Source organism: Fonsecaea nubica (genome assembly GCF_001646965.1).
Source record: "Fonsecaea nubica strain CBS 269.64 chromosome Unknown Scaff30, whole genome shotgun sequence".
Classification (NCBI taxonomy): Eukaryota; Fungi; Ascomycota; class Eurotiomycetes; order Chaetothyriales; family Herpotrichiellaceae; genus Fonsecaea; species Fonsecaea nubica.
The window spans coordinates 97,634-109,042 of NW_019173703.1; the positions used below are offsets into that span (position 1 = coordinate 97,634).

Here is an 11,409-nt window from a genome sequence, read left to right on the forward strand (position 1 = left end):
GGCAATGGCGAATCGCAGTTTCCCACCAGTGACCCAGCGGTGCCAGGGGACAGGGAACGAGGCGTGCGAGGCCGTCAAGCCATGTTCCATTCTCTTTTGCTTTTGATGCTGCATGCTTGATTCATTGCTCGCTCATGGTCCATCGACGTCCCTCGTGCCTCATGCCTCATGACTGATGCGGCTAGAGACGCTGCGGCAGGAGAACGACCAGGCACTCCCTCACTTCGTCGAGTGGGATTTTTGGTATTTTATTTGGCTTCCCAAACTGCCAACCGACTAATTGCTAGGTTCTAGCACATCTGGTTCGCTCGAATCGCTGCGTCCTTTGCTGGCCCATGTCACTCCAAACCGCTTCCGTGTCCACTTCCAACGCTTCCACCGCTTCCACGCCATTCCCCCCTTCGAATCGAAGCACACGACGAACATACACGTGCCCATCTTCACGTTTATACTGGTCTAAATTTCTGATACTCGACCCCCCGTCTTCCTCCCTCCTAACCACCTTTTCTGCTTGCCTCGACGCTTCCAGTTACGGTTCCTCGGCTTGATCGCCCTTAACACCGCTCATCCAAACAACCTCCAGTTCGCCTCGGGGCTAACGTTGCCCCTCCTCAAGACTGCTCACGCGAGCGCCCAAGATCCAGGCAGGAAGTGGGGGTTCTCTCCTGAAAGACTGCTGCGTTGTGTTCCAGCCTTTAAGGTCCAGTACACCAGTACACCGCGCACTGCCAGAGTATCCTCCATTGGTTACCTTGGAGCCAGTCGTGTGCATATCCCACGAACGAGTTCCACGGGAAGCATTGCCTGGATATGACTGTGGGTTCTCCGGCTGATGAGTTGCTCCTTTGACGCCCTTGTGTCGGACCGCCTGTGACCTTGGATATCGTTGGGAATTCGTCATTGTCTGCCTGCCAACCGGAACCAGGTGACATCATATTGAGCCGCGAGTGAGTCGTCATTCTGCCTCGCTGGGAGACCGACTTGTCCATTCAAAGATATTTGTGTAGTGCGTGAAGGCCCAGATATTCCTTCTTTGGCTTGAGCAGGGGATCCACTAGTGCTCGCGGTTGATCATGACAAACGAAATCTCACTTTTGAAACCCCTTGGTAAGTTCTATTTGCGACGGACAACTGACCCTGGTTCCTTCACAAACATGAGCCATGGCCCGACCCGCTTGACCCGGGCTATCATATTATGTTGGCCACCTGTTCAGCGAGGCTGGCTCCCCTGCGTCGAGCAGATGATTGAATCTGACTGTGATCAGGCTATCAGAGAAAGAATTGGTGTGGATATTGCAAGAATGCCGCAGGCAGTAGGTCACCGTCCTTCCCCAGAGCCCTGGCGTTATTTGCCACCTACCCTTGTCTGTGTTTTCTTTTGCAGAGGCCTTAGCTGAAAGTGCAGGCTCCTCGTATTACATGTCGTGTGACAACATGCGAGTCGATCACTATCAATACCTGATGGACAGGGGCTGGAGGAGATCAGGATCGCTCTATTACAAACCGGATCTCCTGCGGTCATGTTGTCCCCACTACACGATACGGTATGAGATGCTTTACAACAAAAACAATATGGTGGAGACCCGCTAATATCCACAGTCTGAAGGCATCAGAATTCCGACCCGCGAAAGACCAACGACAAGTGATGAATCGATGGAACAACTACGTTCTCGGCCCAGAGTACAAACGAAAAGCTGCTATGCTGTGTCCACAATCGCGAGAGCAAGTTGAAGCACATGGTTGTAAGAATGCAGCTAACATGCACAGGGAAAAGCGCCGTTTGAGAGACAAATTTGACCTGTCGACCGCGGTCCACAAAGCGGAATACGACAATGTTAAGCGTCCAGTGGGCAAAAAGACTGGTGTGTCCATTGAACCTGCTCATAGATTCGAGGTCAATCTCGAAGGCGATAGCTTCACAAAGGAGAAGTGAGTACCAGCACGAGCTTGCGATCTACATCTCACAAGCGTCAGATACGAGATCTTCTTGAAATATCAGTTGCGGATACATAAGGACCCTGCATCCCGGTGGAAAGAGTCTGACTTCAAGCGATTCTTATGCACTGGTCTTGACCGGAAGATTCTCAAGATCGGCGGCAAGACACTCAAACTGGGGTCGTACCACCAGTGCTATCGCCTCGATGGAAAACTGGTGGCTGTGGCAGTTCTCGACCTTCTACCCCATGCCGTCAGCTCAGTCTATCTCTTGTAAGGTCTGATCTTTTCAACTTGGAATACACTACTCATCACTCACAAGCTATGATCCTGAGTACGAGGCCTGGGATCTGGGAAAGATGAGTGCTCTGCGAGAGATATCGCTGGCCAAAGAAGCCGGTTACGAGTACTATTACATGGGTATGTTGAGAGTCCCTTCCGCGTGTTTACTGGCTCATCACAAGTAGGCTATTATATCCACTCATGCACAAAGATGCGCTACAAAGCCGCTTTCTCTCCGACCTACATTCTCGGTATGTCAACCTGTTACATGCCACAACTTTCGCTGACGACTTTTTAGACCCAGAGAGCTATGAATGGAATCTCTTCGATGATAAATATCGCCAGGAGCTCGACAAGAGGAAATACGTCTCTCCGTCCCATGATCGGAAACGTGGAGTGGATGCTGCCGAGGGCACCATTCAACAAGCAGGTGCCAGAGGGACTTCGGATAGCGTCCCTGCTCCTAAAACCACGAAAGAAAGAGGACGAATGTTTGACGACGAACAAGATCTAGAGTTCGACGAACCCCCAAGCGACGAAGAAGATGCGGAAATACCCGAAGGATCCTTGTTTGATTACGAGATACCCGGTGTGCTGACGAAAGATGAAGTGAAACGTCTTGATCTCGACCACTGGCGCCTCGTCGTAGGCAATACTCTGATCGAGTTAGAGGTATAAGCTCCCAGCTTCCGAGGGTCGATCAGCGTCTTACTAACTACTTTGTAGGATCTCCGGGACTGGGAAGATGGGAAAATTGACGACCCGGATACTATGAAAGGCATGGCGGCAGAACTTGCTGCAGTTACGGGGCCGAAACTCCTCCAGAACAGTGCGCTGGCAGTATTTTGACAACCAGGACCAATCATACCCTCGCGACGATGATGCGCGAGAGCGGTCAGGCCACTTCGGAGTTCACTGATGTACAAAACCGGCTCTCAGCCCAGGTGGCCTCAAGACGACACTGCAGTTCTTCCAACTATACCGCCGTTGCACCTGAATCTCCTTCGATACAGGCCCTACCTTGACCAAGACTGCCACAAAAACCCACGACTGACTAGGATTGATGGCCTCGAATACATCCAAGGAACATTTCACTCGACTGCACTCCTACGAAAGAATTCGACCTATCGGTTACCAGCGCAACAAAGACAAGGAAGCTGGCGGCCAACAGGTGGGCGAGCTCCTCTCTGGATGCCATCATAGTTGAGATATCTCGGCTGTTGAGAGGCTCACCCTTAGAATGCAAGCTGAAATGGTTCTCTTCAGAGCGCCGCGCCTAGTACGACCAGCACTACGATTACCTCGAAGACAAGTCAAGATGTTGCTTTGGATAGAAACCAAGATCTAGGCTCAGATCAAACAGCAGGACGGTGATGTGGAAGTTGTGGTGACTATTCAGAATCCTGGCAACCTTGTCCGCTTCCATCCCTACCGACATCATTCTGACACCCAGACGAAACTCGTCGTGTCCCCATGGAAGAAACATTGGCATTGAACATCTACGTGATAGTTCGTGACTAGTTGTGAGCGATACAGCCAGACTGGGGATGAAACAATGGGCAAAATAAAAGATGTTGCTTGATTGTCAACCCTACATCGGTTTGTCTTTATCACCCTTCCCTTGGATATTTCTCTATATATCACGGCCCAAACACCCGTTCATCAGGAATCACCAGTTGATATGTGTGCTCTCGGTTCGCGCCCGAGTGGTCCTCCTGAATCGAACGACATACTTCTCTATCTGTTGCTGCCTGACAAACGACTGGGAGTGAAGATCAAACAACCCCTTCTGGTGTGACTATTTAGGGGGTGACTGACTTTGCCATGAAATCGGCGATATGTAAACGGAAAAGTGAAACCTCACGCAGGCGCTGATGGCTTGTCTTTTTCTTTTTTGTCGTTATAAACATATTCCCTCTCTCCCCTAAGGAAACTTGGTCCCTACTAGCGACGCCTTCAACCTGCGGAACTGACATCGGTGGAATTCGACATGATGAAAATTCTATTTGCGTCTCTAAGCCTCCTGGCCTTGGGTGCTCTTGCCTCGGGTCTCAATCACAATTCCGGCACAGTACTTGATACACAGCCATACCATCGCATGCCGATTCCAACGACAGTCCTGATACGTCCTTCCACAACCACCACAGTCAACCACTTGATCTCCCCCTCGTTGTTAGTGAAGGGTGGGGGCGTCTGCGAGGGGGGAATGTCCTTTTGCACCACCGCAGGCAGTTGTGGACCGGCAAATACTTACTGCACCGTGGACATACTCCAAAACGGAGCCTGTTGCGCACACGGTGCTTCCTGTACTGGCCTGTCCAGTCCCGTCGTCACCGACCTCGCCACGGGTAGCTGGCCAGCTTCCAGCGCTGCGAGTGCGCACAGAGCGCCGAGGGTCTTTGTTGGCCTCGCACATTTGATGAATATCGGTTCGGGCTATCCTGTGAGCGACACATCTGCCAGCGACGGCGTGTTTGGTGATGTGTGCTTTGAAGAAGAGAACCTGTCTCCCGAGGCATCTGTCCCTGGCGCAGAGATCGAGAAAGGAGGCGGAGGCGGTCAAGGTGGTGGTCACGAAACAGAAGGAGGAAATGTTGGAAGGGGATCCGCAGGAGCGGGGGTTCAAGGCGCTGGGGGCAGAGGTGCAACAGGGGGAGTGAGTAAAGCTGCCGCGGTGCCTCTGCCCTTGAAGTTCTTGGGGTTTCCTTTCGTTGTTGCGCGACACGCCGGGGCAGCCATTCACCCAACCATCAATATGACCTCGGACGCAATTGGCAAGCTTAAGCTCATGGGAGCTAATGAGGCTATGATCATGGTCCAGAACAAAACAAGCAGTGTCGCCAGCATGCCTCGACCTGGGAGGGTCTTTGGCCTGGGTTTTGCTTTGATCCATCGAGTCAGAGCAGCTACGCTTCCGATCAAGACCACAATCACACATCCATCGGCCGTGGCCAAATTCATTGGGGGTAACGCCTATTACCTCGAGAAAGTGAACCACACGAGCAACGCAGCGGACAGGGCTCAATTGCCACGGGTAGTGAGTGTTCCATTGGCCCTGGTAAGACACATAAAAAACACGGTGCTGGGCACTCACAATGTCGACCAGTGATGTTAGCAGCAATGGCTTTCCTTCGGGACGAGTTGGGTCGAAATGCTGGACGTGGAGGCGTGCTGGTATTTGACACAAGACCAAACCTTGGTGGACAGGCACAGGGGTGGCTGCGCGAGGAGTCTGGTGGTTCATCGGCCCCAGTACCAGTACTTAGGCAGCATCAGAGAAGGACAGAAATCAGCATCAATGATTTGTTCGTATGCAGACATTTGTCTCTTTTCTCGTTTATTCTTCACGTTTGGTATGGAGCAGAGCAGTCCCAAAGGGGCACCTTTTCCGAACATTGTTAAAGCAGCGACTCTACCAAAATGGCCTTTGCTCGGAGCTTGGACGCCCAGTCGTGTGCTTTGACTAAATTTCTCAATACTTCTTGACGGCCAGATAACTTTTCTGTCCCATACACAAAACAGCTTTCATTCAAGCTCATCGCAATCAAAGTCTTTTATCGTTCCTGTACTTTCTCAAGCTTACCCTCCCTCTCCGTCCACACGATGTTTCGGAAGCAATTACTTCGCCAGGTGCGCACCATCTCAGACTCACTATCTGCGTCTCCGTCACGGATACGCCACTCGCCATTTTCTTCCGCCACCTTCAAATTTCCCCGGACATCCAGAAACGCCTACCTCTCAACACGGATAGGACAGAGATGGCAATCCACAGACGCGCAGCCACAGAAGCCTGCCACGGAAGCGGCTCCTTCAGAAGAGGCAAAAGCGGCGGAGGAGGCAAAGGCAGACCCTCTAAAGGAAGAGCTTGAGAAGGCCAAAAAGGAGGTTATCGACTTGAAGGTACTGTGCAGATTCCGCACTGTATGCTCTGGATAATGCACCAGGGACTAATGCTTGGGCTCTCTAGGACAAATACCTCCGCTCCGTTGCAGATTACCGCAACCTTCAAGAGCGAACCCGTCGAGACATGGAATCTGCCCGCCAGTTTGCCATCCAGCGGTTCGCCTCCGACCTACTCGATTCAATAGATAACCTGGATCGGGCACTCTCATCAGTGCCTCAAGAAGCCCTTGGGACCAACACCTCTTCCTCCGAACCTAATGTCGCCGCCTCTGCCGAATCCACCTCGGAGCCTAACAAGGACCTGGTCAATCTGTTCTCGGGCCTGAAGATGACGGAAGAAATTCTCATGTCCACCTTGAAAAAGCACGGTCTGGAGCGCTTCGACCCCTTGGAGGGCGGAGGGCGCAAATTCGACCCCAACACGGACGAGGCCACTTTCTTCACAAAAGTCGAGGGCAAAGAGGACGGTGATGTCTTTTACACCCAGAGCAAGGGATATAAACTGAACGGGCGTGTTGTGAGAGCGGCCAAGGTCGGAGTCGTGAAAAACTCATAGTCTCGGCTTGTTTCGACGTCAAATTCGGGGCCACTTGTTTGACCCTGTTGTACCAAAAGTTTTGCGACCTTTCAATCTCGTTTCCGTCTCTGCGCTTCCTGCCTGTGGGTGACACAGAGACGGGTTTAGAGATGACGCGAAGAAGGGATTCCACAAAAATCGGACGATATGTCGGCTCTCATCTTAGAAGTGACGGGATCACGGGAGAGTGGAGCACCACATGGTGATAATGTGTGTGAGAGAGTGTGACGGCTAACATGTTCCGTCTTGGAAGACCTGATGTGGAAGGGCACTGGGAATAATAATGGGCATCGCGCAGGACGGCAATGGCGGCTGAGGCTGGGATTTTTGGTGGTCTGTGTCTGTCTATCTGTCTGTCTATATCAAGCCCACCACCAGCGGTGTCGGAGATGATGACCACGAATCCGCATGACATGTTGGCTGCAACGTGCTTCAAAAAATGTACTTACACCTCCTGACATTTCCCCCTTTGGGCTCTTGGGCCCTCAGGTTCTCCTCTGCCTTTGTACAGCTTACTCCTCTTCTCTTCATTACATCTATGTAGACATGTAATTGAAATTATCAGCCAGACCTACTACCTGCTACCGATGTAGCAGCCACTACGTATGCACATTGTATTCTATTCTATTCAGAAACACATCTCCGCTGACGCGAAGATTTGGAGGTCTTTTGAAAACAGTGGAAAATAGTGGGATAAGTGGCTAGGTATAGTAATACAGAACAAGTATATGTACAAGTATACCTAGGCAGTATTATACATATACCTAAACCTACATCTTTTCGCAAAAACCATTCCCGTTGTTTTGCGCATCTTTCCTTGATATGGGGAGTGGGTATGTTTTGGAGGATTGAAGGGTTGAAGAGTTGACGGGCTCAAGGACACGCGCGTGGTGGCCGTCCCGTCCCATGGTATACATAGATCAGATATACTGGCTGGCTGGTTGGTTGGCTCCTCAGGCAGGCGGTTGGGATGATGGACCTCCCAAGATGATGGGCTGAGTTGGATCGAGGAATTGTCGTCGTCCGCCGTCCGAAACCGCTTGTCTGTCCCCGAAAGGCGATTGTCAGCATCAGCGAATGGGTAATCTGCGCGACGAGGAAACCAGAAAGAGAGAATATTGTTGATCCGTTAAAAATTCAGAAGAGGCAAATGCACAGTATAATCAAGTCGGTTGATCATATGGGGTTGAAACAATTATGATTTAGGCAGTTCATCATTGGATCACAAAGAGATATCTGGGGATGAGACGCAAATGCAGGTCGGGGATATTTACCTGTCATGATAACCCGTTGACCGCCAGCTGGGTGAACAGTAGACGGCGGCTTCGTGAGCTCCTTCACTCGGCGACGGCAGTGATTACCTGACTGAACAGATCGCGGGCGGGCGACAAGATCGGAAACAATTTAACGAAGTTCAACCCCCAATAGGTCCTTCATTCTGCGGCCGACTTCTTCGTGCAATCCATTGACTTCGTCGTTTGTCAATGTCCTCTCGAGACTTCGGTAGTTGATCCGGTAACAGAGACTCTTCCTCCCTGTGGTGGGATGCACGAACTCGTCGACTAGTTTCACGTCTTCAACTAGACTGCCTGCCACGTCTCGTACAACTTCCATGATATCATTTTCGTGGAATGCAGCTGGCTGAGTTTCTGTTGGGGATGCTTTTGTGGCATCCCCCCCCGCAGCAGCAGCAACACCTGAGGTCGCGTGCGCTGGTTGTGAAGCGAGCGGTGATGACGCTGAAGGGGCTAGTTTGATCCAGAATGCAATGTCCTTGTAGCAGGCAGGATATTTGCTGAATGGTTCGAATTTGGTGATCTTCCCACGAGTGAACTGTTTCAAAAACCTTGGATCGGTGGACCAGAACAGACGAATGTCAGGGATACCAAACAAGAGCATCGCGAAGCGCTCAATGCCTAAACCCCAGGCCCAGCTGATATGGTCATTCAGTCCCGCTCTGCTTAGTATGGATTGCTTCACGACGCCGCTTCCAAGCAGCTCTAACCATTCTCCCCCATGCCACAGGACCTCCAGTTCGAAAGAGGGCGACGTGAAGGGGAAATAGGCTTCAATCCAGCGAGCTTGCATAGGGGCGTCGGTTCTGGCAGCGGAGGGAAGCGATTGTCGAGAGGCCTCGAGGATACGGCTGACAAGATACTCGAGGCTTAGTTTGAGATGTCTGGCGACTTGTTGCACTTCCGCGGGGTCATGTTCAGGTTGCAAGGGGTTTGCAGTCCCCGTGAAGTCGGTGGCTTGGTCTTCTACAACGAGACCGGTCTTTGGCATCTCTTCACAGTCCCGCTCGATCTGAGCGGCTCGGTTCTGCTGGGCTTCCCAAACTCGGGCACCTTCCATTTGGTGGAACACCGGAAAATGACTCCTGTCGATACTATCTCTGCGGTAGACATCGGCACAGATGGTGTACCCTTTGCTCGAAGGATTCTTTGCGAGCCACTTAAATGCGGCGTTTTGGTGTGCAGAAGTATGTGTGCGCAGGAGCTGAGATGAATTGACATAGTATGTATCTGTCCTTGAACGGCCTGGATGGTCCGCAGGGAAGCCTAGGATATCAAAATTGTCTCTGACCGTGACGACCGGATTCCCCATCGCGAAGTGTTTGAACGTCGATTCTTCGAAACATGACTCTATGAGCTTCCGCGTAATACAGATGGGGTGGTCAGGATGATCGTAAAGGTTACGACCGACGAGGTCTAGGATGGAGCTGGAGAGATTTGAGGTCCGATCGAAAATGTACGGTGAACCCAGGATCTTTGCTCCAGATTGTCCATTGTCGTGGACTATTTTGTTCTCCTGGCCCAACTCTTGTAGCTTTTTCTCAAACTCGACATGATCTCCGCTCTGGCTTGAAGCCGCACCAGTCTTTGCCGGGTCGACCTCGTTGACAAGGTTGACAGATTGTTCGGGGAAGGATTGCTCTTCGGTTGCAGCTTGGGCTTGAGCCTGGGAGGACGCCCATCTCGATGCTACCACGACTGGGGATGAGGTAGGAGCCCTTGAACAGCCAGGAATTGACAATCTGGCAGCTTGAGCGGCACGCACAAACGCTCCCGTCTTGAGAAGCCGCATCGGAAATATCGACAAGGATTGGACTAGCCGTTCTAAACGGTATACATACGAATGGTTGTATGGAGCTTGGTGAAAAGCAGTGGGAGAACGCGGCACGGCGACCCGAAGTTTGATTATTTTCCTGAGCTCTGGAAGAGGTCAAGCTTTGTGTGGATCTGTCTGTACGAGCACACAAGGTACGTGGCTCGGAGCCGATATCGCTTTCTTCCACCCGGCTGTCTCGAGATTCCCCGTGTCTCTCGGAACGAGGCATCCTCCATCATCAATTTATCTCCGAATCCACCTAAACATTAAACATTTGATTGATTGTACAGCTGCCGCAGTTTTTCTCCCCCTACAATTATTCCTCATTTAAACTTACATATGTACCGGTAGCCCTGCGCTTCCGTGAGCATTCGTTACTGTTTGTTCCTCTTCTCTTCATTCCTATCCTATCCTTTTTGGGCCTGCTTTACTTTGATGTTTGCCGTTTGATAGACACGACTACGACCTTTGGGAATGGAGCCATGGCCGAAACTGCTCCAACCGTTGACACAACCACTAGGCACAATGTCGAAGCTGTGCCGAAGCAGCGGAAAGCTGCAGCAGCGATCCATTATCCCTTCTGGTTCGGTGGAAGTGCGGCTTCAATGGCTGCGGTAGTCACTCATCCTCTGGACCTGGGTATGTGGCTATCCTCGGGTTCAGTCGTGTTCGCGGTTTCTTCTAACAATCTGATACAGTCAAGGTCCGCCTACAAACCCGCCCTCCCAATGCGCCCAAAACCACGCTCGGCACCTTCGCGTATGTTTTCCGCAATCAAGGGCTGTTAGGTCTATACTCCGGTCTCTCAGCCGCTCTGCTTCGGCAAATGACTTACTCGACCGTTCGATTTGGCGTGTACGAAGACCTGAAGTCTCGATTCGCCGTGCAGCCCACAGCTGAAAATCCTAAGCCACAACAGCCTCTACTCAATCTCATTCTCATGTCGTCGACCGCGGGACTCTTGGGCGGAATAGCTGGCAATCCCGGGGACGTACTCAACGTACGAATGCAATCCGACTTCACCAAGCCTCCCGAACTTCAACGAAACTACAAGCATGCGCTCGACGGCCTACTACGAATGATCCGCGAAGAGGGGCCCATGTCGATATTTCGCGGCGTGACCGCGAATTCTACTAGAGCATTACTCATGAACGCCGCGCAGCTGGCGAGCTACGACGGGTTCAAATCCGCGTTTATAAACACTTTTGGAATGGCCGACACGCTCAGCACGCACTTTTGCGCCTCGTTAGCGGCAGGTTTCGTCGCGACCACCACGTGCTCGCCCGTTGATGTGATCAAAACACGGGTCATGTCCGCAGGGGGGAAGATGGGCATATTCGAAATCCTGACGCAGGCCAGCCAGAAGGAAGGCCTCCTGTGGATGTTCCGCGGATGGGTCCCGAGCTTTATGCGCCTGGGCCCGCAGACGATATGTACAATGGTTTTCTTCGAGCAGCACAAGAAATGGTACCGGCACTTCAAAGGCATTGAAGAATAATGCGAGAAAGAATACAAAAGCAGAGGGCTTGTTGGGGGGGAGACCAAAAAAAAAGGTGTGTCTGAGGGACTGGACGAAAACACCCACCTTGTGTGCCCTTTTG

At 51.7% G+C, this 11,409-nt stretch overlaps 4 protein-coding genes across 4 annotated transcripts; 3 read left to right on the forward strand and 1 right to left on the reverse strand.

Annotated features, from left to right (window-relative positions):
- Positions 1-1,434: 1,434 nt before the first annotated feature.
- On the forward strand, positions 1,435-5,326 carry AYO20_05263 (hypothetical protein; the record flags this gene model as incomplete). Its single annotated transcript, XM_022643557.1, has 9 exons — positions 1,435-1,544; positions 1,600-1,929; positions 1,975-2,208; positions 2,258-2,355; positions 2,403-2,468; positions 2,516-2,889; positions 2,944-3,057; positions 4,166-4,389; positions 4,540-5,326. 9 exons carry the CDS (start codon positions 1,435-1,437, stop codon positions 5,324-5,326), a joined length of 2,337 nt encoding a protein of 778 aa, XP_022500425.1.
- A 494-nt stretch (positions 5,327-5,820) lies between these two features.
- Positions 5,821-6,676, forward strand: AYO20_05264 (hypothetical protein; the record flags this gene model as incomplete). The annotated part of the gene is made up of 2 exons (XM_022643558.1): positions 5,821-6,117; positions 6,185-6,676. 2 exons carry the CDS (start codon positions 5,821-5,823, stop codon positions 6,674-6,676), a joined length of 789 nt encoding a protein of 262 aa, XP_022500426.1.
- Positions 6,677-8,101: 1,425 nt separating this feature from the next.
- On the reverse strand, positions 8,102-9,784 carry AYO20_05265 (hypothetical protein; the record flags this gene model as incomplete). Its single annotated transcript, XM_022643559.1, has 1 exon — positions 8,102-9,784. One exon carries the CDS (start codon positions 9,782-9,784, stop codon positions 8,102-8,104), a length of 1,683 nt encoding a protein of 560 aa, XP_022500427.1.
- Positions 9,785-10,290: 506 nt separating this feature from the next.
- AYO20_05266 (hypothetical protein) lies at positions 10,291-11,306 on the forward strand (the record flags this gene model as incomplete). The annotated part of the gene is made up of 2 exons (XM_022643560.1): positions 10,291-10,447; positions 10,507-11,306. 2 exons carry the CDS (start codon positions 10,291-10,293, stop codon positions 11,304-11,306), a joined length of 957 nt encoding a protein of 318 aa, XP_022500428.1.
- Between the last annotated feature and the right edge of the window lie 103 nt (positions 11,307-11,409).